Source organism: Spermophilus citellus, assembly GCF_964194105.1.
Source record: "Spermophilus citellus genome assembly, chromosome: 17".
Taxonomy (NCBI): Eukaryota; Metazoa; Chordata; class Mammalia; order Rodentia; family Sciuridae; genus Spermophilus; species Spermophilus citellus.
In genome coordinates this window covers 72,516,638-72,538,486 of record NC_138199.1, presented here as the reverse complement: position 1 = coordinate 72,538,486, position 21,849 = coordinate 72,516,638, and the positions used below count along the sequence as shown (strand labels likewise).

At 52.0% G+C, this 21,849-nt stretch overlaps 1 protein-coding gene across 2 annotated transcripts; it reads left to right on the top strand.

Moving 5' to 3' along the window:
* The first annotated feature begins 1,638 nt into the window (after positions 1-1,638).
* Positions 1,639-15,682, top strand: FADS6 (fatty acid desaturase 6). Of its 2 annotated transcripts, XM_081271830.1 has the most exons (6): positions 1,639-1,839; positions 2,520-2,686; positions 11,883-12,063; positions 12,563-12,750; positions 13,664-13,843; positions 14,455-15,682. In XM_081271830.1, exons 1-6 carry the CDS (start codon positions 1,677-1,679, stop codon positions 14,602-14,604), a joined length of 1,029 nt encoding a protein of 342 aa, XP_081127956.1. In that variant the 5' UTR covers positions 1,639-1,676; the 3' UTR covers positions 14,605-15,682. The 2 variants fall into 2 exon arrangements, with proteins under 2 accessions (XP_081127956.1, XP_081127957.1); XM_081271831.1 differs by lacking the exon at positions 13,664-13,843.
* The last annotated feature ends 6,167 nt before the right edge of the window (positions 15,683-21,849 follow it).

The window sequence follows — 21,849 nt, the reverse complement described above, 5'->3', positions numbered from 1 at the left end:
TTCTGGTGCAGGAATGGAAACTTTGCCCCCTCACAGTACAAGCTAGATGTCCAGGGCCTGGAGAGGGGCCTGTTGGTGCCAGGAAGTTCCTCATACACATGATAAAAGTGTGGGCTTCTCCTTATAAATGTTTGGCACCAATATTGTATATGAATACGCTTATAAAATCACACATATCTCCTCAAAAATTCTAGCATGTTGTGGGGGGAGATAGGGAAGGAGAAGGGGGGCTTTCCCCCCTAAGAATCTTTGATGTGCACCAAAGATTATTGGATTTGAAGGAGATGTCTTAGATTTGAGCTGTAGGCCTATCCTTTTGTAACTGGGTGTCAGGGGATCAGTTCGTTGACTAGGGAGGATGAATTAAGTTAAAAAATAAATGGGGAGAGGTCATCCTTCCAGAACTGTGGGGAATAGGCAAGATCTTCCCATGTGAAAGTCAAGGGCAAACCCTAAGGAGCCCATGTTTGCATTCAGAATGGGTTTACTTAGGAGCCCTTGGCACACCGACCTGGTGAAGGAACCTTGTCTTTTATGAGGAGCTGGAGGAAGAAGCCAGGGAAGGAAGCAAAATCACCTCCCCAATTGCCTCCTGCTGAACACGCTGCTGTCCTCTCCCGCCAGACTTTATTTTTAAAAAGGCTTCAATATTAAACTGGGGGGAAAGTGTAACAAAGAAGAAAAAATGCAGAGGGCTCGGTGATGTACAGAGGGAAGTCTGTAGAAGTCAGAGGCTTATCCGCTGAAGACCCAGGTCGGCTCCAGCTCTGCCAGGCGATGGCTGGCCCTGGCCCGCTGGGAAGGGCTAGGACAGGTGATTTCAAGTCTCAGGGGCATTGTGGAGGTCCTGGGTTCAGATCTGAGCACCTCCGGGTGAGTCTAACTGCCCCAGAATCCCAGCGGGTCTGTCCACCCACCGGGGAACTGACCTTTGAATAGGTTTTCTTCATAGCGATTCATCCCCTCTCCCAACACATGACCAGCCTGGGCAGTCAACTTTCCATGGGTCACCTCTACCACAGCCACATTCAGAGGGGACCCCACTCCCTATCCTGGGAGGAGGGAGTCCTTGTACTTTCTACTTCACAAATTCATAAATATTTATGCGCTAATCACTGTTCCAGCTTCTGGAGATGCCGCTGGAGCCAAAGCGTAGGCAAGGAAAGCCCTTTGGCATCCAGCATCCCCTGTTGGCAGACACAGGAAGGAAGACAAAGACCCCTGTCCTGTGGGGGTGGGGTGGGCTGTTAAGTGCGATTAAGAGAAATCTTCACCTTCTGGGCACCAAACACCAAGAAAGGGAGGGAGTTGAGACCGGTGGTCAGGGAAGGCATTCGGGAGTCTCCACTGAGGTCTCTGCCCTCCCCCAGCCCTGCCCCCCTCTACCCCAGGCTGGTTCTCGCTGCAGGGTCACCTCCCCAGCCGGCGCATCACCTGGGCTCCTCCCGAGGCCGTTCTGGTGCCGCATTGGCCGGGCCGGGTCTCCATTACGCGCGCCAGGAGGCGCTGGAGTGCCCACACTCCGACCCTGGGGGCTGTGGGTGTCCCCGGTTCCGCGGGTGACTCCGCCCCAGCCCGCCCCCGCCCGTGCTCCCGCCTCGCCTGTGCTGCAGCGCACACGCCCAAGTCCTCCCGTCCTCCCCTAGCGTCCCCGACCTGGCGCGCCCAGGGAGCCCATGGAGCTGGCGCGCGGCGCGTCCAAGGGGGATGGCGGGGCCGAGGCGCTGCTGGGTGAGCTGGAGGGGCTGGTACAGGACGTGGTGAGGGCAAGTTCCTGGTGGGAGCTCCACGGCGTGGATTGTGCCATCCTCGCACTCAGCCTCCTCGCCTTGCCAGCCGGTGAGGGACACGGGGTCGGGACAGAGGGACAGGGACGGGCTGCGGGTGGGGGTAGGTTGCGGCGGAGGATGGTTGTGCTTGCAGGCGGTGCTGCAGCTGGCCTGCAGTGGGGAGGGGAAGTCGGACCTGTGGGTCACACTTTAAGCCCCAAAGTGTGGCTTAGAGTGTCCTGTCCTATGACTCCAGAGGAACTGGACTCAGAGGTGGGAGAAAGTCTGATAGCTTGAACGTGGTGGAGGGAAAAGTGGAGAGGAGTCAGGGAGGGGTGGGGAGGGAAGAGGTGGCCATGCAAAAGGGAAGAATGTTCTACTGGGGACACCAGGGAATGGGTGAGAGGAGTGGGGAGAGCGCTTGGAGGGTTCCCTGGAGCTCTCATGGTCTGGAACTCTGTGCTACCTGACCCCCATCTCTGCTCTGTTTGAGAGCTCAGCAGGGAAACCTCAGCAGATTCAGGACCCCTGAAGTTTCCTTGGCAAGATCTTGGGGCTCTATTTCATTCCAAATCCTGTAGGGAGAGCCAATCCATCCCCCTCAGGTCATGGAAGGTCCTGCCTCACTCCTGTCTGTGGCAGCCCCAGGGCTGGGCCCCCTGTGGCCAGGGATTCTGGGGTGGAGTATTTAGGCCCAGATCTTCAGGAACTGGAGGAAGACCCTGTTCCCTTGTCCCCTCCTCTGTGCAGGGTTCCTGTGCCTGTCCTCTGAGAATGTCCTGGTCTTTGCCATTGGCATCACCATCTTGGGCATGTGCCACTCCACGCTCACTGTCAAGGGCAGCCACCTGGCCACTCATGGTGCCCTCACCAAGTCCAAACGCTGGAGCAAGATCTGGTTGCTCTTCTTTGTAGAGGTGAGCCTTGGACAGGGGAGGGCTGCTGTCACCAGGCAAGCAGTCTCACTTGGTGCAAGCATGCAGATGTGTACAGGCATGTGTGTGTGTGTGTGTGTGTGTGTGTGTGTGTGTGTGTGCATGTGTGCACAGCCATGCACAGGTTTCCGAGCCCTCAAAAGGGAGTTTGCACCTGGTGGGTAGAGAACTGTGTGATGCACATCTGAGTGTCTAGCTATGACAGTGAACTTGGCCTGGGCACCTTTCTTTCTCCTGAGGATGTTCACTCACCTCTCTGCAGCACCAGGCCAAGTATGACCAGGGCTTCTTCCTCCTATGAGGACACCTGTGGCTGGCAAGTCCAGTTTTGTGACTGTCTTGGCCCATGGCTGCAATCACTAGAGCCTCTGGGTTTTGCAATCAGAGTTTAAAATGTGACCCACACAGAAGGGGTAGGGGCGTTCCAGTTTGTGGAACTAGATTGTGCCCTGCTGACTCCTGGGCAAGGCTGAGCCATCCTGAGAGGCTCCCTGTTCCTCCACGTCTCTGATGGATCCTCCTCTCTCCTGACTCTGGCTCCCCTGTCTTCCATCTCCTCACTGTTCTGCCTTCTTACCTGGGGGCCAGCCCAGGAAGGCAAAGGTGGACAGACTGTCCTCTCACAATGGGGCTTCCAGCAGCCTCTCCAGAGCCTCTCCCAAACTTGTACTGTCTTTGCTTCCAGGGGAACCCTCCCCTAACCACTCAGGTCCTTTATGAATAAATCAGGAAGCTCGTAACAGAAGGAGTCCTTTTCTGGCAGGGACTGGTTGCCATGACCTTTAACTCAATCATTAACTTTTTATAAAGTCATGTACTCTTATAAAACTTTATATGACACACACATAGGTCTTCTAATTTCACCCACTGAGTGGAGGGGACATTTCTCACCTGGCTTTCTCTATCCCTTGTTTTTCCCCCTCCTCTTCCCACCAGCACGTTTTCTGAAAGGCTGAGGTCAAGAGGAATCCACAGGTTCCCCATCCTCAAGGTCAATTTCAAAATGTTTCCCTTTTCACGGACCCCTGGATGTGGTCTCAGCCAGACTCAAGGCAAGACTGGACCCTGGGGTCTGGCTCAGAGCCTCACTGAGTTTGTAACCTGCCAAAGGAGGCAGGGGCAATGTTGGCTGTGTTGCGACACGGCAGTGTCACAGTGCCGGGACCCAAGGGGTAGGATTGGCTGTTTTGAGTTTTCAAAGCTGCACTGAGTGCCAGGAACCTGGAGGCGGCTGAGGGTGAGCAGTTTTTGTGGTCTGTGGACTGGAGCAGACAGCAAGGGACTTCTTGTACAGATTTGGCCTCAGGGTTCTCACACTTGAGTGAATAGCTAGGTGACCGGGAGGTCCAGACGAGTTGGAGAAGCCTCAGTGACCCTGATATGCACTAAAACATGAGAACTCCTGACCCTGACTTCCCAGGGCCTCAGGCTGTCATATGAGTAAAGCCAGGAGCCAAGGACACTGTCCCACTGGAGAGCTGTTCGGGAGCCAGGCAGCCCTGGGGCTGGGTTCTGCTTGCTGTCCACCGTCTTGTCCCCAGGAGCCCCAGACCAGTAGCATCATCTTTGCCTTTTGTCTGTTCAGGCCTGACTGAGCTCTTGGCAGGACTTCCATCAATATTTGTGGACCATGACCATGCAATTCACTTGGGGTCAAGGTCCCTGGAAAAGCTGATTGACAGAAGGTTATGCCCTGGAGGGTCACAGCCTATGTCCCCTCAATGCTGGAGAGGGAAGGCTTGGCTACCCACTCAGCGTGTGGCACTGGCTGATTCGCTGTGATGGACCACCAGGCAAGGCACAGTGACTTGCACTCGGGCTCTCAAGTCATGGGGATGAGGTGGAGTCAGTAACGGAGATTTTCGGACCCCAGGGTGTGGCTCTGGCTACCCCCTGGGGAAGGTCCAGTCCCTGTGCAGGGGAGGGATGGATCAGACCTTCTAGCTGACATGGTGAGGCCACAGCAGTCCTCAGAAAGGTTGCTGGTCTTATGGCCAGGCAGGGGGCCAGGGTTAGGGGCACATCCTTTGCAGCCTCGAGCCTTGGTTGGAATCCCAGCCCACTGGGCTGCCCTGAGCTTGGGCAAGTTGGCTTGGTCCAGCAGCCAGTGTTAGTTCCTCCTGGAGTCAGCTGGAGGGAAGGCCTGGCCTCCTTCCTGAAGCAGGCAGGTGGCTGCAGAGAGCCCACCCAGGCCTCGACCAGGGCCAGGTCCTGACCTGTCTCTCCCCCTGGCGGGGAGAGGTGATCAGCTGCAAGGGAAGGGGTTTGTTCCACTCCTTGTTTTGATTTTGCTCACTCACAGCTTGCAGGGCTCGCACTGTGTTGGGGACTGGGTTGCATGGCACAGAGGACAAGCTCTGGAGGTCTGGGACCTCAGAGGATATCCGGGACCTTTCCTGGATCCCTGACTGTCACTTCTCCTGCATACCTGTGTCTCTTCCCTGTCATCCTTTTACTGATGGGGCCCATGTTCTTCCCGGACTTTGACCTTCGGGAGGCACCATGACTGTAGGGAATCTTGGCCCAGGTTCCTGCAAATTCTGCCACCTCAGGCATCCGCCAAGCACCACTGGCTTTGCTGAGCACCAGCTTTTGCTGTGGTTGCCTCAGGATTGACCACCCCTAACCCGGGTGGAACCAGGACCTCTATGACCCCCCTGGGGAGTGGGGAAGCAGGCTGGAGGAATGGGGGCTTCTACTCCAATTCCCATGCCAGGTGAGCTCCCCCAGAAGACCTCTCTCTGGCTCACCTGGGAAAATTCCTCATCCCTCCTAGTAGCATAGCCCATTCTCCAGCCCTGGCCTCACCCAGCACAGCACCTGGCTCTCCCTGCCCTGGGTTATGCCACTGGGACTGCCAGAGAGGGTACCACACTCAGTTGGCTGTCAGGGGGTGGGGGCAAGGTGGGGTGAGCAGGCTGCCATGACTTCAGTCCAAAGGACTGGATTAACTCCTGAAACCAGAGGGTTTTAGGGACTCTCCTACAAGTTGTTCAATAATCCAGGATGCCCCCCTGAGTGGGAGGGAACAGGCCGGACCAGTTACTAAGCTCTTTATTGTGTCTCAGCTTCAAATCCTCCTTGTAAAGTTGGCTTTGTGCTTCGGGATGGAGTCACAGCTGGTCCACAGGGAGCCCTGCACAGCAGACTGTGCCCTGCAGGGAGGAGTGTCACACAGGAGAATGCCTGTCACCGTCTGCAGGTCCCTTGTGATGGTGAGAACCGCTGAGAACTCCCAGCCTAGACATGGTCTCCATCCGAGCCCCAAGGACTCCTGTTTGAGGAGGAGCAACTGGGCTATTTTTTCTTGGTGCTGGAGATGGAACCTCGGTCTCACACATGCTGGGCACTCACTCTGCCACTGAGCCACACCCCAGCCTCCACTATGACTTCTTATTGTTTTATTTTTTAAAATTCACTTGGTGGGGGGCTGGGGCTATATCTCAGTGGCAGACAACTTGCCTAGCATGTGTGAGGCACTGGGTTCAATCCTCAGCACCACATAAAAATGAAAATAAATAAATAAATAAATAAATAAATAAAGGCATTCTGTCCATCTACAACAAAAAATTTTTAAAAATTAAAAATTAAAAAAAAATTAGAGGGCCAACACGGATCTTCAGTACAAAATACAATTTTTATATAAACTTTTTATTTTAAAAATTATTATAGAGTCGTTTCCCCCAGGGTTATATTTATATAAGTGTCATTTGATGGTGAAACCGAGGAAGCTGTCATTGGTACAGTGTGTGTGTGTGTGTGTGTGTGTGTGTGTGTGTGTGTGTTAGTTCTAGGCCATCTTATCACATGTAGCTTCTCAAAATGCACTCTTAACGACCTTGGCGTGGCTTCCTTAAGAAGCCTGAGGCCCAGCACGGTGATGCACACTTATGTTCCCAGTAACTCAGGAGGCAGAGGCTGGAGGATCAAAAGTTGGAGGCCAACCTCAGCACTTAGTGAGGCTCTGCCTCAAAATAAAAAATAAAAATGTTTGGAACATATCTCAGTGGTAAAGAGCCCCTGGGTTCAATTCCCAGTTACAAACAAAACAAACAAACAAAAAAAAAAGAAGGAGAAGGAGAAGAAGAAGAAGTCTGAGACAGGAGGCTGGGGGAGACAGACAGCAGGGCTCTGGAGCAGCTGCAGCAGCCTGCGATGGCACCCTGGATCTGAGTGTCCATCCCCGGCCATGCTCTGCTAGGTGCCAGGGACCAAGGTGAGTAAGACCTCCAGTTCCCTAAGTGCTCAACCCAGTGAGAGCCCCGATGATACAGCTGACACTCGCTCACTGCTTGCTGTGTTCTTGTCTGAATCATCTCATTTAACAGTCATGCCTTTCCAAGAAGTCAGAGCTATTCGCACCCTTACTTTGGACGTTAGGGGACACTTACCTGGGATGGTAAGTCCCTTGCTCAGGGCTGCACAGCTGATATGTGGTGCAGCTGACATTCAAGCAGGAGGAGCAGCAGATTGTGTTGAAAGTGCCAGGGGTGCTGTGAGGACCCTCTGCACTGGGGGGAGCGTGGTAGGGATGCTGGGCAACATCTGGAGATGCTTCTGACAGTCATGACCGGGTGTGTGGACGTGTGTGAGCATAAGAATGTGTGGCCGAGGCCGCGGGTGCTTGTAAACATCATACAAAGCAAGGACAGGCCCACAAGAAAACATGGCCCAGCCCCAAGCGTCAGAGGGCAGAAGCTCAGAACCCTAGGGAATTTCCCGAAGAGACACCAGCTGGCCTCAGAAGCCAGATGGTGATTTCAGACAAAGCTGATACAGGGACCAGGGATGGGTATGAGAAATAGCACAGTGCTTGAGGGACCCACAGAAATCTGGGGTCACTAGAATCTAGTGGGGATCTTGGAGAAAAGAGGTCAAGGAGGCCCACGTGCCAGGCAGAGCATCTGGGACTTTGTCCTGTGACCAAAGCTAGTTGTCTCCATTAGTAGTTTAAAAACTGATTTAATTGATTTTGTGAATAGCTAACATGATTCTAGAATTCAGAATTTTAAAGGTGCAGGGATAAGTCTTCCTCTCACATTCCATGGCTGCCCCATTTTCCTCTTGGGAAATGATGGGAGATGGAAGTTGCCAGTCTTTTTTGTGACCTCTGATATTTCCCTCTTTATTTATTTGTTTGTTTGTTTGTTTGTACTTGAGATTGAACCCACTGATGCTCTACCTCTGAGCTACATCCCAGCCCCCCCCCACCTTTTGCAGTACTGAGGATTGAACCCAGGGGTACTCGACCATTGAGGCACATCCCAGCCCCTAAGTTGCTGAGGCAACTTAAACTCGTGATCTTCTTTCCTCAGCCTCCCTAGTAACTGGGATTACAGGTATGTGCCACAGTGACTGACCTCTATGGTTTATTTGTTAAGTAAATAGTACCTTACAGAATTTAAAAACATAATTATAAAATTACGGCATAATCAAAGCTGGGTTGTGACTGTCACTGTACTGGGTTCGAGGTAGATGAGGCAGTGAGGGCTGGAGGGTGTTGGTACAGGCCAGCAGAGAGATGATGAGGAATGGCAAGGTGAGGCTGGGGTGCAGGAGGGGGTGCAGGAGGAGGTGCAGGAGGAGGTGCAGGAGGGGGTGCAGGAGGAGGTGCAGGAGGAGGTGCAGGAGGGGGTGCAGGAGGAGGTGCAGGAGGAGGTGCAGGAGGGGGTGCAGGAGGAGGTGCAGGAGGAGGTGCAGGAGGAGGTGCAGGAGGAGGTGCAGGAGGGGGTGCAGGAGGAGGTGCAGGAGGGGGTGCAGGAGGAGGTGCAGGAGGGGGTGCAGGAGGAGGTGCAGGAGGGGGTGCAGGAGGGGGTGCAGGAGGAGGTGCAGGAGGGGGTGCAGGAGGGGGTGCAGGAGGAGGTGCAGGAGGGGGTGCAGGAGGGGGTGCAGGAGGGGGTGCAGGAGGGGGTTGCTTGGCTGGGATGGGGGAGGAGGAAGGTGGAGGAGGAGGAGGAGGAAGAGTCAAGGGTGAAGGCCAGGTTTCCAGCAGTGAGCCACTCCTGAGACGGACTCAGACATGAAGAGCAGATGGTGGGCACTGACTTGGTGGTCAGCATGAGTCTTTCAGACATAGGCAGGATGAGAAAGGGGTGGTGGGAAGTTGCAGGGGCAGCTTGCCTCAGACTGGAGGGGCTCTGGGCTGTGGTCTGTCCAGCTCCCATTCTTCCCTGCAGACCCTCTTGCTGATTCCCAGGGGAGCAGCAGCTCCTTCTCAGGTGGCTTCAGAGGGGTAGGGGCCTCTGGGAGTCTGTGGGCCTCAGCAGTGGGTTTATCAGATCAAACACAGGATGCTAGGATAAATTTGAATTTCGGGTAAGTAACCAGTATTTTTTGTACATGTATATCCCAAATGTCACACACATGGGTGTTTATCCGAAGTTCAGATTCACATTTTCAATTGCTGCATGTGACAGCCCTATTTAGTGAAATACAGGTCCCCTAGCATGAGTCCTCAGGGTAGCTCCCCAGCAGGATTGACATGCATAGTCATGCCACTCCTGGAAGGACAGAGGATCAGTGATGAGGGCCACCGAGGAGAGCCCCTTGAGTACTTGTCCTGACGGCCCTGGGCTTGCTGTGGTTGGAACGAGCCCATCAGGGTTCTCTCCCCTTCCAGGTCTTGACCCTGGTGTTCTAGCATGGTGCACAGCACTGGTCAGGGGTGAGGATGCTTAAGGGAACAAACAACTGTATGAAAGGTAAATAAAGGAGAGTTTTGGTGCCCCCTAAGTTTAGCTGAAGATGTCAAGAGGAATTAAACTGACATTAGCCCTCTGAACATTCTGGCCTTTCAGAGCCTGCATGCTTCAGAGGGGAGCTCTTAAGACTTCCTAGGGACAAAGAGGGTGGTGGTTGATATCAAGAAGCAGCACCAGTTGGGTGTGGTGACCACACCTGAAATTCTAGCAACTCAGAAGGCTGAGGCAGGAGGACCACAAATTTGAGGCCAGCCTCAGCAACTTGGTGAGACCCTGTCTCAAAAAAAAAAAAAAAAAAGTAGGGTTGGGGTTGTGGCTCAGTGGTAGCGAGGTGCTGGGCTTGATCCTCAGTACCACATAAAAATAAGTAAATAAAATAAAGGTATTGTGTCCAACTACAACTAAAATTTTTTAAAAAAATTATTAAAAAAAAAAAAGAAAGAAGTGGAAGCACCAAACTTGAGGCTTCTGGAACTTTCTTGGGTCTGGATGTGGAATCCTCTTGGGCAAGACATTTAAATGACCCTTTATAGCATGAAAACAGCTCATTTTCCAACTAACTCAGCAGGATGTAGTTGTTTGCCCGTGCCCCCAGTGAATGGCAGACAGATTGAGGTGCACGGTGTCCATCTTCCCTGGCTACCCCAGCTCACCCCTTTCTCTCCCTCTCAGGAGGAAGCATCTGAGTCGGAGTGAGAAGTCCACTGTTATGGAAATAGCCTCAAAGCTGTTTTTATTCACATCAAAAGGCAAAATCATTCATCAGCTCTGAAGTGTGTGCTGAGTCACAAATCACATGTCAGGCACCTCGCTGTCACCTGTCTCCCCTGCATCTGCAGGCCTGGGCATGTGGCTGAGGGCCCTGAGGGTGGCATTCTCAAGATGCTCAGTCTGGATCAGGCTCCAGGCCATTGTGGCAATGCCACTCAAAGTGTGGTCAGCTACTGTTCTACCGGGAGACAGGGAGCTGGTGCCGGGAAGAAGATCAACTGTCACCAGGAAGGCAGCTGAGTGCAGCTGACCTTTCCTGACCAAGGAACTTAAACCAGCTGTGCGACCCCCTGGGTGAGGCCTAGGAGTAGGCGGGCCCCACTGAGACCAGCGGGACTGAAAGACACTGTTACTTGAGTGACCGCCTGCCCTCTGCAGCCTCCTGCAGAATCTGTCCTTGGTGAGGTTACAGAAGCAGAGAGGCAGACCTGCCCCTGGTGCATGGCGTCACTTGAGCAAGGTGCCCATCCTGTTGCTGGGGACTCCCTCACCTTGGGGTCCTCTCCTTCACAGGGACCCAACAGGTATTGCTGGTTCGACCTTATCTGCCTGTGTCTTCTGTAAAACTGCATACATGCCCCACGGTGTCCTTTAGATAGGGCTTCTGGCTACGTTTCGGCTTCAGTTTCGTTCCAGATGAAAGGCTGCTCATTTTCCTTATCTTTCTCCGGCTTCTGCCTCTGCTGCCTGGACCCAGAGCCAGGCTTTGGGTTGATTGCGGTGAGCACCTCATCTCCAGAGCAGCTTATCTTGGTTGAAACTGGACTTCAGGGTCCAAATCCCCTCTCTGCCACCTCAGCTGTATGACTTGGGGTTGTGTGGCCTCTCTCTACCTCGGTTTTCTTGTGTGTGTTGTGGGGAAGAGCGCAGCTGACCCTAGGTTAGGGGTATGTGAAGTACAGAACACTGAGCAAGGTACGATGTGTTCAGTTGTCTGTCTTTGACCAGCCCACACAGTGGTATTGGGAAACCCTTCACGTTCTCCTGGAAACAGGCAGGCAGTGTCTTCAATGAAATCAGCAAAATCTTCTGGTCGGGATAAAATATTGGAAGAGGCATATATCTGCATACTCATTTGCATATATCTACATAAGAAACACCACCACTAGCACCTCTTTTGCATTTAGAAAGACTGTTGGAGCTGGAGTTGGGGCTTGCATGCTGCTCCCCGTGGTTGAATCCCATCCAGAACCCACGCCAGAAGTCACCTCTAGGGAGAAGCTAACTCAGCCTCCACTTGAGGCACCCCACCTCACATTGTGCTGCTCTGGAGGTGCCTCCTTTGACCCCACGCCACTCCTACACCCCTGTCCTTGCTGCTGTGGGCTCAGAATGCAAAGTGATGTCACGAAGGAGCAGGTGGCTGCGAGATAAACACAGGCAAGAGAATTGCCATGGCTGCCCACTTTGCCCACCTCTGAGACTCTGGAGGTTGTCTGGGTGGTGGTCACAGCAGAGTGGCCGTCTAGGAGCCTGACCTCTCTGTCCCCAGATTCTTTACAGAGCCACATCAAGAGGATGATGTCGTTTTGGGTCACCTGTACCTGAGAGTTGATGATCCAGGCTAATCAGCTTGGGGTGCAGAGAGGAAGGCCCTGGAATTACAGGGTTTGAGGAGGGTAGGGGCGTTCTCGAGGTTCCCCCAGGTCTCACCCCACTCAGCCGCGCCTAACACAAATTGGTGTGCTCTCTGGCTCCTCCTCTAGGTGTGCACGGCCTTCACTGCGGAGTTCGGGAAGTTCAGCCACGTCAACATGCACCACGGCTACACCAACGTGGTGGGTTTGGGGGACTCCAGCACGTGGAAGCTGCCTTGCCTCAACCGCTACGTCTACATGTTCCTCGTGCCCTTCCTCATCCCCATCATCACCCCGCTGGTGGCTCTTGGTGAGTACCTTGATGGCCTGGGTCTAAGTGCCCTGCAGAGGCCTGTCCCACTTCCTTCCTTTCCCTCCTGGCTTGGTGGAAGCCAGAAGCCTTGGGTTCAGACGTTTTGGTCTCTGCTAGACTTTCTGAGCCAGACAACCGGACAGCAGGACACGTGTCCAACTCTAGGTCTGCCACCTACTGGCTGGTGAACTTGCGCAGACAACCTGACTTCTCTGAGCCTCGGGTTCCTCAAGGATGGTGTGAAAGCATAATGAGGCCACAGCCAGAGCTTTGTAGATGCACACTGATCATCGTAATAGTTGGCATCACGGGAGCACACCACGGGGTAGAAGGAACAGGGGGATGGTGGCCTTAAGTTGGTCATGTTGATTAGTGGCTCCCTTCCTCATCCAAACAATGGATGAACACTCAGGCCACCCCCCTTGGCCACCAGGAAGTCAGCTGGTGAGGACTCCAAACCTCGCCTGCCCTCATTCCCTGTCTTGCCCTCTGGCAGAGCGGCTGTGGAAGGTAGAGCTGCGGATAGCTCTGCGGACGCTGGGCCTGATTTCCCTGGGCCTTTACTCTCAGTACTGGCTGCTCCTGAACGTGTCCGGCTTCAGGAGCCCCAGCTCGGCCATGGCCTGCATGCTGCTCATCAGGGCCCTGCTGGCCCACCCCTTCCTCCACGTCAACATCTTCCAGGTGAGGCCTCCCCACCCCTGGCACTGGGGAGTTATGGGGAGCACTCTCCAGGGAGGTGACTCAGGCTGGGAGAGGGAGGGCACAAGAGGAAGCAGCCCCTTTCTGGGGTCCCCTCTCGGTGGCTTGAGTTTTAGGTGAAGAGTTTGCTTGCCCTCAGCCAGCTGCCCTGCCTCATCTGCAGGTGGATTTCCATGTGAGGTGAAGCGAGGGTCCCTGTCAATGCCACGAGGCAGGCAGAGGAGGGAACTGGAGATGGGAGTCTTGGTGGGAGGCTGGGGACTCCGCATTCAGTTCTGGTGCATTTCCACTGGGGTGTCTCCCTGCATCCCCATCAGTGGAGACTGCAGGTTGGAGTTCCCTGTACACTCACCTGGCACTCAGTACAACTGCCATCAATTACTTACTCCCATAACTGTGTCCCATCTGCTTGTCCTTCTCAAATGGAGGTTTCTGCTCCCCTCCAAGTTCCCAGGACCGTGCCTGAAAAAGGAGGTACCTGCACGTACTCAGTGAAGGAAAAGGCACAAGAGGATGCACAGACTTGAACTTGAACAATGAGTGGGGTTTTGACTGGTGAAGAGAACAGGGAAGGTCTCTCCAGGACGAGGCGAAGGCACGGTGCCATGTGGGCAGTCTCAGGCTTTCAAGTACCAAGGGTGCAGAGGTCCCAAGCCAGGCCTCTCGTTGTCCAGATGGGAGGAGGCCCAGAGATGGGAGAGACTCAGCTCAGGGCCCAGATTGGATTGGCATCAGAGCTGGGCCGGAGCCCCACCCCCTCCTGCCTCCACCAGGTCCTTCTGGGTTAGGACTTGAGGGGCAGAGCACACTGGGCCTCTGAGTGCTTGGTGAGGACACCTGAGGCAAGGGGGAGGTCCAGGCCCCACCCCAGGACATGACCACATGTCTGTCACAGCACATAGGGCTGCCCATGTTCTCCCGGGACAAGAAGCCCCAACGGATCCACATGATGACCCTGGGGGTTCTCAACCTGCCCCGGCTGCCGGTGTTGGACTGGGCGTTTGGCCACTCGCTCATCAGTTGCCATGTAGAACACCACCTGTTCCCCAAGCTCTCTGACAACATGTGTCTGAAGGTAGACGAGGGCTGGGCTGGAGGGGCTGGGAGGACATGCCTGGCTGGTGGTGGGTAGTGGTAACCTCTAGGGTTCAGCTGAACCCTGGGTTCCCCAACTGGCCTGGTCAGAAGTCACCCAGGAGGGGCACCCTAACTGACAAGCAGCAACATGGGTTGTAGGTCAGAGACACCTGGGTTTCTTACCAGCAATGGGACTCTGGACAAGTTAATTGAGCCTCAGCTTCCCCATCTGTAAAATGGGATGAAACTGCTTACCTACAGGACTTGAGGATGGACTGAAGAAACAGACCTGAAATACTTGACACCAAGCAGGTGCTTGGCAAAGGGAGCCATGCTTTTCATTTCCCTGTGCCAAGAGGGGCTGTTGCATGGTTGGGACCTCAAGGGAAGATTTGGGGGAGAAATCCTCCTTCCCTTGCCTGCGAGTAAAGTTCAGAGAGGCAGGAGTTTTCCAACACCTCAGCCCTCAGCCAACGCCCCGCCCTCCCTGCCCTGAGCATTCTGGACAAGGCAGATGGGAGCCGGGGCTAGGAAGAGGAGACAGCTCCTGGGATGGACAGGCTGCGGCAGTCCCTGCTCACAGCCCCTCCTCCTGCCATCTTCCAACAGGTGAAGCCTGTGGTGTCCCGGTTCCTCCACGAGAAGCAGCTGCCATACCATGAGGACTCGTACTTGGCTCGATTCCGACTGTTCCTCAACCGCTACGAGGAGCTCATGGTGCAGGCCCCGCTGATCACTGAGGTGGTGGGGCTGCAGTGAGGGCTGGGCTCCCCTCCCCGGCCCAGCCCTGGTGCTCCTGCTGCTGCTGGTTCTCAGGTGGTGTGCAGTGGTGGGTGGTGAGCGTGGAGCACGGAGGCTTGGGTGGGCAGTGAGACAGGGAAGCTGATGGGTACCCTGTGTCCTGGGGGTTGCTTGCCCTGTTTGCTTTTTGGGGATTGGAGGGGTCTCTGGGTGAAAGGAATCTTGGTAACTGGGCATCCTGGGCCTGGCTGCATCTCAGGATCTTCCCCTGCTCCATTTGAGCCTGGCAGGGCAGCAATGCCAAGGGTGAGGCCAACTGGGAGAGGAAAGGGGCAGAGAGCAAAGGTCAACCCCTTAGCTGGGGCCTCCTTAACACCGAGAGAGTGGCACACTTGCTTGACTGCTGCTTCTTCCTCTGCTCTTCAAGGCTCTGACTCAGGGCCCCCTCCCCAGGGAACATGGGGCAGGGTCACTTTTGGCAGACTCCCTAGTTTCTCAGCCAGAGAAGCCTGTTCAAGTTCCCAAGGCCCACAGTGTCACTGAGATGAAAGTGAGTATATTTTGTAGGGAAAGCTCTCAGGATAAGAGAGGGGAGAAAGTCCCTCAGGGACACAGCTGGGGGAAGAGTATAAATAGATTTGATCGTGACCTTGGCTAGCTCTGGAAGTCTGCTTTGTTCCATGATGTTTAGAAGCACGGGCCTGGGAGAGAGAATTACTGGGAGGTAGCTGAGTCTGGAGGGGGTTATGGGAACCAATTTGAAGGACAGGTGGCCTTAGAGGAGACAAAAGGAAGAGGGTGGAGTGAGACAGAGGAGCTTGAGGTCAAGGGCTGGGCTTGCAGTGAAAGGGTGGTCGGCTGTCTAGGGGTGAGGTGGGAACATAAGAAAACTGCTGGTGCCAGACCTGGGAAGAGGCCAAATGTGGGGACCCAATGAGATTCAGCCCGAAGTAGGCAGAATTGAGGGAGGCTGGGAGCTGCCCCAGTTGGGGGCTGCACTGAGAAGGTCTAAGAAAGTGCCCAAATGGAAGCTGAGGGAGAGCTAGAGGAGGCCAGATGTGCAACATGAGACCACAGTAGTTCATTTATGCAGAATTTACCAACAGAATGTTAGGATTTATGTAGAGTAACGTGGGCTTCTCAGTGGCCATCTTCCTAGTGCTCCCCATAGGGGGAAGGGCAAAGGCAGCCAGGGCAAGATGGTGAGTGAGGAAGTCAGGGTCAGGGCCAAAACAAAAGAGCATGGAGAGGGTCTTCTAATGAGGTCAACTTCCCGCATGCCTGTGATCCCAGCAACTCGGGAGGCTCAGGTAGGAGGACGGCGAGTTCAAAGCCAAAAAGATCACTTCTGTTGTGCAGTCTGGGGCAAAAGGCAAAAGGACCTCAGCAGATTAGTGAGGCACTTAGCAACTTGGGGAGACACTGTCTTTAAATAAAATATAAAAAAGGGCTGGGGATGTGGCTTGGTGGTTAAGCACCCTGGGTTCAATCCCCAGTACCAAAAATAAATAAATAAAACAAAAACTTCCTGGTCAACTAACTGCTTGTGGACACAAGCTGGGGACCCAAGCAGACAGATATTTCTGTACTTGTGTCCCTAAGCGGGGGGATCAAAAAAAAAAAAAAGAAAATAGATGCGTGGACAGAGACGGCACCAATCAGTAATAGTGAGGAGAGTATGAACATGGAAGGGATATGGAAAGGAGGAAATTCCAGAGACCATAAAAAGAATAGGCCAAAACTTCCCCACCAGACTCCTAGTTCCGGGACCCGTTCTCTGGAGAAGTCCCCTATGGTCACTTTTGCAATAAACCTGCTGCTCGCTTGCTATCTCTGTGTCCTGTTCTTCAGTTCTTTGCTGAGTGGAGACAATGGACTCAGCACCCCTAGACTGTAACACTCACTTCCCTTCTCAGCAGGGCAGCAGCCCCTTTATCCTGGGGTAGGAAGTCAGGGGAAGCAAGGCAGAGGCAGAACCCTGGGGAAGATGGGTATCATTTTATGAGGTACTGTTTATGGTCAGAATTCTGCAGGTGCCTCAGATGACCCAGATAAATTTATCCTTGTAAAATTAGATCCCCTATCAAGAGGGACAACTCATAGGGCCCAGGCTATCTGCTGTCAGGCCTCTCTGCAGCTTAAAATCTTGGGAGTGATGATGTCAGCACTTGAAGAGGGACCAGAGGGCCCCACCCCACCCCAAGGCCCAGCATCTGTGACATACATGAGCCCTGGGTGGAGTCCTATACCTTCAGAGAAGTGGAAAATCCAAGCTGGCACACAAAGATCAATTCTGGATGTGTAGCCTGGGGTAAAAGGACAAATGCAGGCCCCAGGCCATCTGTCTAAATATTTACAAGTTATACATCAAACTAAGGGACCAATAAATAAAATATATTCAATGTTCATACCCTGATGGATTCTGAAGGGATCTTTAAAAGGATACAAATTGTAATTGTGTATCAAGCTGTTTGCAAATGACATAGTTAGCAAAATGTCAGATGACTGGATTTAGGTTTTTTTAATAACTTCATTTTATTTATTTTTATGCAGTGCTGAGGATCGAACCTAGTGCTTCACATGTGCTAGGAAAGTGCTCTGCCACTGAGCTATACCCCCCAGCATGGATTTAGTTTTTATTGCACATGTCTGAGTGCTCTTTTATGAGCTGACTGTGTTGGGATAAGCAATAAAATGAAGATATATGTAATTCATCAATATTAAAACTATTCCATAAGCTGGGCACAGCAGGCATGCCTGTAACCAGCAACTCGGAAGGCTGAGGCAGGAGGATCACGAGTTCGAGACCAGCCTCAACAACTTAGTGAGACCCTATCTCAAAAAATGAAAAAAAGCTGGTGATGTAGCTCAGTGGGAAAGCACCTCTGGGTTCAATCCTCAGTACCAAAAAGGGAAAGGGAAAAAGAAGAATAATGTGTAATTTATTTAATGTTACAAAGTTTTCCTCAGCTTACGTTTACAACTGAGGCAAAACTATACTAATTTTTTTAGTACCTTCAAATCATGAATAGGAGCACAAAAACATGCAGAAATGATAATCTCAGCACTATTAGAAAATGATATTTCATTCATGTCTCAGGTACTTGTTCTTGTCAGAAAAAGCTAACACAATCTATATGATTCCATTTGAACAAAACTAGAATGTGTAAACTGATCTATAATGACAGAGAGCAGAGCTGTAGGTACTTGGGAATTGGGGAAGTAGGAAGGGAAAGGAGGGGGTCATCAAGGAGCAAAAGGAAACTTGGGAAGAAATGGATATGTTCACTATCTTGATTTTGATAATAATTCCAGGCATGTCTATATGTCCCAAGTTATCAAATTGTACTCTGTAAGTTATGCAGTTTACTGTGTATCAACACCTCAGAAAAGGTACTTAAAATATTTAAAAATTAGTATTGTTACACAAAATGAATCTTGTGAAAAGGAAGTTAAGGGTTGGGCAGAGTTGAGAACCCAGCATCAGGTAGATTGAGAAGTGGGAACAAGCTCCTCCCCGTGCCCTATCTTTGGATTGATATCTGCTGTGCAGTTCACTGAGAGACTGCTAGAGGGCAGAAGTGGTCCTTGTACAGGAAGCAGGGGCTGCAGGGCTTCAAATTTTAAAATTCGTTCCTCTGGGCTCCCTAACTTTGGAGGTGGTGGTTAAACACCCCCTTTACTCTTAGTAGAGCTGGAATTTGAACCATCGTCTCTTTGGTCCTGATTCCACCATATTAATCCCTCAGCACCAGGAGACCTCCCTGTGCTCCAGTGGGGTAGCCGTTATAGCCCTGGGTCTGTTACCCACAGGGCCGGCAGGGAGCAGTTGGAGATGGCACCAGGGGGTTGTGATTCTCCAGGTGCCTTTGGCAACACTCCTCAGTTGACCTGAAACCCACGATTGTGAAGCAGGGCAATTTCCAGGATCAGATGCTGCAACCTAAAATTCATTTTTAAAAGGGAAGGAGAAAGGAGAGAAAATTTAGTGGGGGCAGGGGAGATGGGATCGGCAATGGAAGCCTTCCAATGAAAGCACTTGCTAACACTGGACACCAGTGCTGGACACAGGGAGTCATTTTACCTTCACAGTGCTCTTGTCAAGTAAGCTGCACGGAGGTTAAGTAACTCACTCAAATAGAGCTAGTAGGAGGCTTCAGGAGAATTTGAATCCAGGTTTTACACTGATTTGTCAACTTAGCTACTATAATATAGTACACACTTAAATGGAATGGTCCTTCTCAGTTCTTTGGTTCATGTGTTAAACTGGTTGGTGTTGGTCGCAGATGGTGGAGGTTCTAGTTTAGCCTTCTGAAGATAAAGCCTGTAATGCTTCAAGAGAAGGTTAAGAGCCTGTGATGGTCCAGGAAGGAGGTCCCCCTTTCCACCCCCTTGCCCCTGTTTGTGTTGAACATTTACAATGTGTGAGGTTCCATGCTAAGGTTGATACTTTTACAGTGATAATAATTGAAAGGCAGGTGGGCCAAGGCCAGCAACAAGGAGTTAAGGGACAGGTGACATGCAGCTATGTAGTGATATTGTTCATTTGTGCTCACAGGAATTTGTGAGGGCTGGGGATGTGGCTCAAGTGGTAGCGCGCTCGCCTGGCATGCGTGTGGCCCGGGTTCGATCCTCAGCACCACATACAAACAAAGATGTTGTGTCCGCCGAGAATTAAAATAAATAAATATTTAAAAATTCTCTCTCTCATCTCTCTCTTAAAAAAATTTTTTTTTAAAAAAAGGAATTTGTGAAAAGCAGCTTAACCTAATAAGACCAGACCAGGCTAGGATGCAGGCCCAGGGAATGCCCCTTGGGTATCAGAACAAATTTGAGCATCCTGGTGAGCTGTTAACTGGCCCACAGTCCATGGGTGGGTGAGTCCTCCAGCCGATTCTCTCCTTCCTTCCTCAACTTTGGAACAGTCCCCCTGAGATCATGCAGTTTGATGCTCCAGGCCAAGTGCTCCAGGAAAGTGTCCCCTCCTAGTCTGGATTCTGCCAAAGCCAAGGGCCCTGGGCTGGTGCCCACCATGCCCTCTCTGGGCCATTTTATTCCCAGTAGACACTGATTGGGTTGTTACAGCTACCAAATTAAGGCTCCTGGGCTCAAGTGGGAAGACAAAGTAAAAAGGAGGCCAGAATGAAAAGACATCCTCACAGACCCTTTCTTCCTTTCATAGATGGGAAGACCAAGGCCTGGGCAAGGAAGGGAGTTGGCAAAGGCCCCCACCGTGGGCAACTTTATCACATATTCAGTCAGTGGGTTTTATTTTTTGTTTTTGTTTTTGTTTTTTTGTTTTTTTTTTTTTTTGCCAAAGAGCATTTTTTTTTTTACAGATTGCTTAAATGAAGATCCAAATAAGAAGCACACATTATGATTGGTTGATTGTACCTTAAAACTCTTTTAATCCACAAATTTCTCTTTCATCTTTCTCTTTTTCCTTACAATGTGTTATTTATTTAGTTATTTTGGGGTACTGGGGATTCAATTCAGGAGCACTCAGTCACTGAGCCACATCCCCAGCCCTATTTTGCATTTTATTTAGAGACAGCGTCTGACTAAGCTGCTAAGTACCTTGCCATTGCTGAGGATCCTCCTGCCTTAGCCTCTGGAGATGCTGGGATTACAGGTAAGTGCCACCTACAATGTATTATTGAAGTAGCCACGTCACGTATCTTGTTGATTATCTGCCATCTGGATTTTGAGGATTGCAAACGTGTGGCTTCACATATTTCTGTCTTTTGCATTGCTTGGCAATTGTTAGTTGCATCTAGAGGCCTGATCAGATGAAGATTTTAATTTTGGCAACACTCGTTCAGGGTAGGTGTGTTCTCCAGAAGGCATATGGCTAGTGGCTTCCTTTGGTGACATCACAAAAGGATCATGGGCACATCCTTAAAGGAAACTCCCCCCAATTCCCCGTGAACAGCTCCCATATTTGGTGGCTGTGCCTGACACTCTTGTCCTACAGCTTGTGCTGGAAGTTCTGCACCAGGCCTACCGCTCATCCCATTCTTATTTCCTGTGTGTCCCCAATGACTACAATAGACACTTGATGAATACATGTTGGAATGAGTAATTAATGATGACGTCAATGTTTTTGGACGTCAGGAACAGGCTGCTCCCACACCACGAGCTAGGGAAGATACCACAGGCATGAACCCTGCTCTGGATGTCCAAAGATCAGCCAACCTGCCAGAGCCAGGATAGGAGCCAAGGGTATAGGGATGAGTAGGAAGGGCAGGGACTCCAGGAACCAGATCCAGGCCTGTGCTCCACCCTGGCAAGGGGCAAGCCCAATAACACAAAGTCCTGCAAGGTGACAGGCAGAGGGGTGAAGGACACCAGAAGGTGGCAAGGTCTACACTGAGCTGGGGCAGGCTCAGACCCTAGTGTCGGAATGGAGGAAGCCAGGCCCCTTAGCCTCACACTGGGTAGGTGACCACTGCAGGACTCAGGTCCAAGGATCAAGTGAGAAGCCCTGTGTGTTAGTTAGAATTGAGCTGGGTTGAAAGGAATGGAAAATCCCAGTTATCACTGACTTAAACAGGCTAATGCTCATCTCGTTCTTCATCCCAAGAGTCAATCTCGAGCCAACAGGCTACCAAAGGAAACAACAGAGAGAACATTAGCCACTCTATCTTGTTGCTCGGCCATGCACAGACATGATTCTATTCCACGGTATAATGTGGCTGCTGGAACTCAGCCTTGCTGTGACATATTCCAGGTTGAAGAAGGAGTCGCAGAAGGAGAAGAACACTCTTCTTGCTCTAGGGCAATTTCCAGAATTATACAAACTACTCTACTTACATTTTATTGGCTGGAACTGAGTCACATGGCCACACTTGACTGCAAGTTGGGAGGATGGGAAATGTTTTCATTTCACACAACCATGAACCTACCCCCAAATCAAGAGTCTGACACTGAAGCTCAGAGAACATACCTCCAGGGACTCCAAGTATGATTCAAGGCAGAGGTCAACAGGGGAAGCTGCCGCTCTCTCCATCCCTGCTGTCCTAGGTCCTGGGGCTTGGATTTGGGCAGGATGAGGCCATGGGACTCCCAACAAATGCAGCAAGGGAGGAGCTGCCGCCTAGCCAGGGGCACAGCTGTTCACAGAACCTGCTCCTGCGGCCCCAGCGCGCATTCTGTAGCTAACTAAGCACAGCCTCAGCTCAGGAAGAAGTGTCAGCAGGGTTGGTCTGCTTCATTGTCAAGGACAGGCACAGACTCAGAGGCCAAGAGCTACTTGACGCTGTG

Bases quoted from the DNA above. Each gene is read 5' to 3' on its own strand.
- FADS6 (XM_081271830.1), top strand. From the start codon at position 1,677: ATGGAGCTGGCGCGCGGCGCGTCCAAGGGGGATGGCGGGGCCGAGGCG. The intron at 1,840-2,519 runs GTGAGGGACACG...TCCTCTGTGCAG, and splicing joins CCTCCTCGCCTTGCCAGCCG to GGTTCCTGTGCCTGTCCTCT. The intron at 13,844-14,454 runs GTAGACGAGGGC...ATCTTCCAACAG, and splicing joins CTGACAACATGTGTCTGAAG to GTGAAGCCTGTGGTGTCCCG.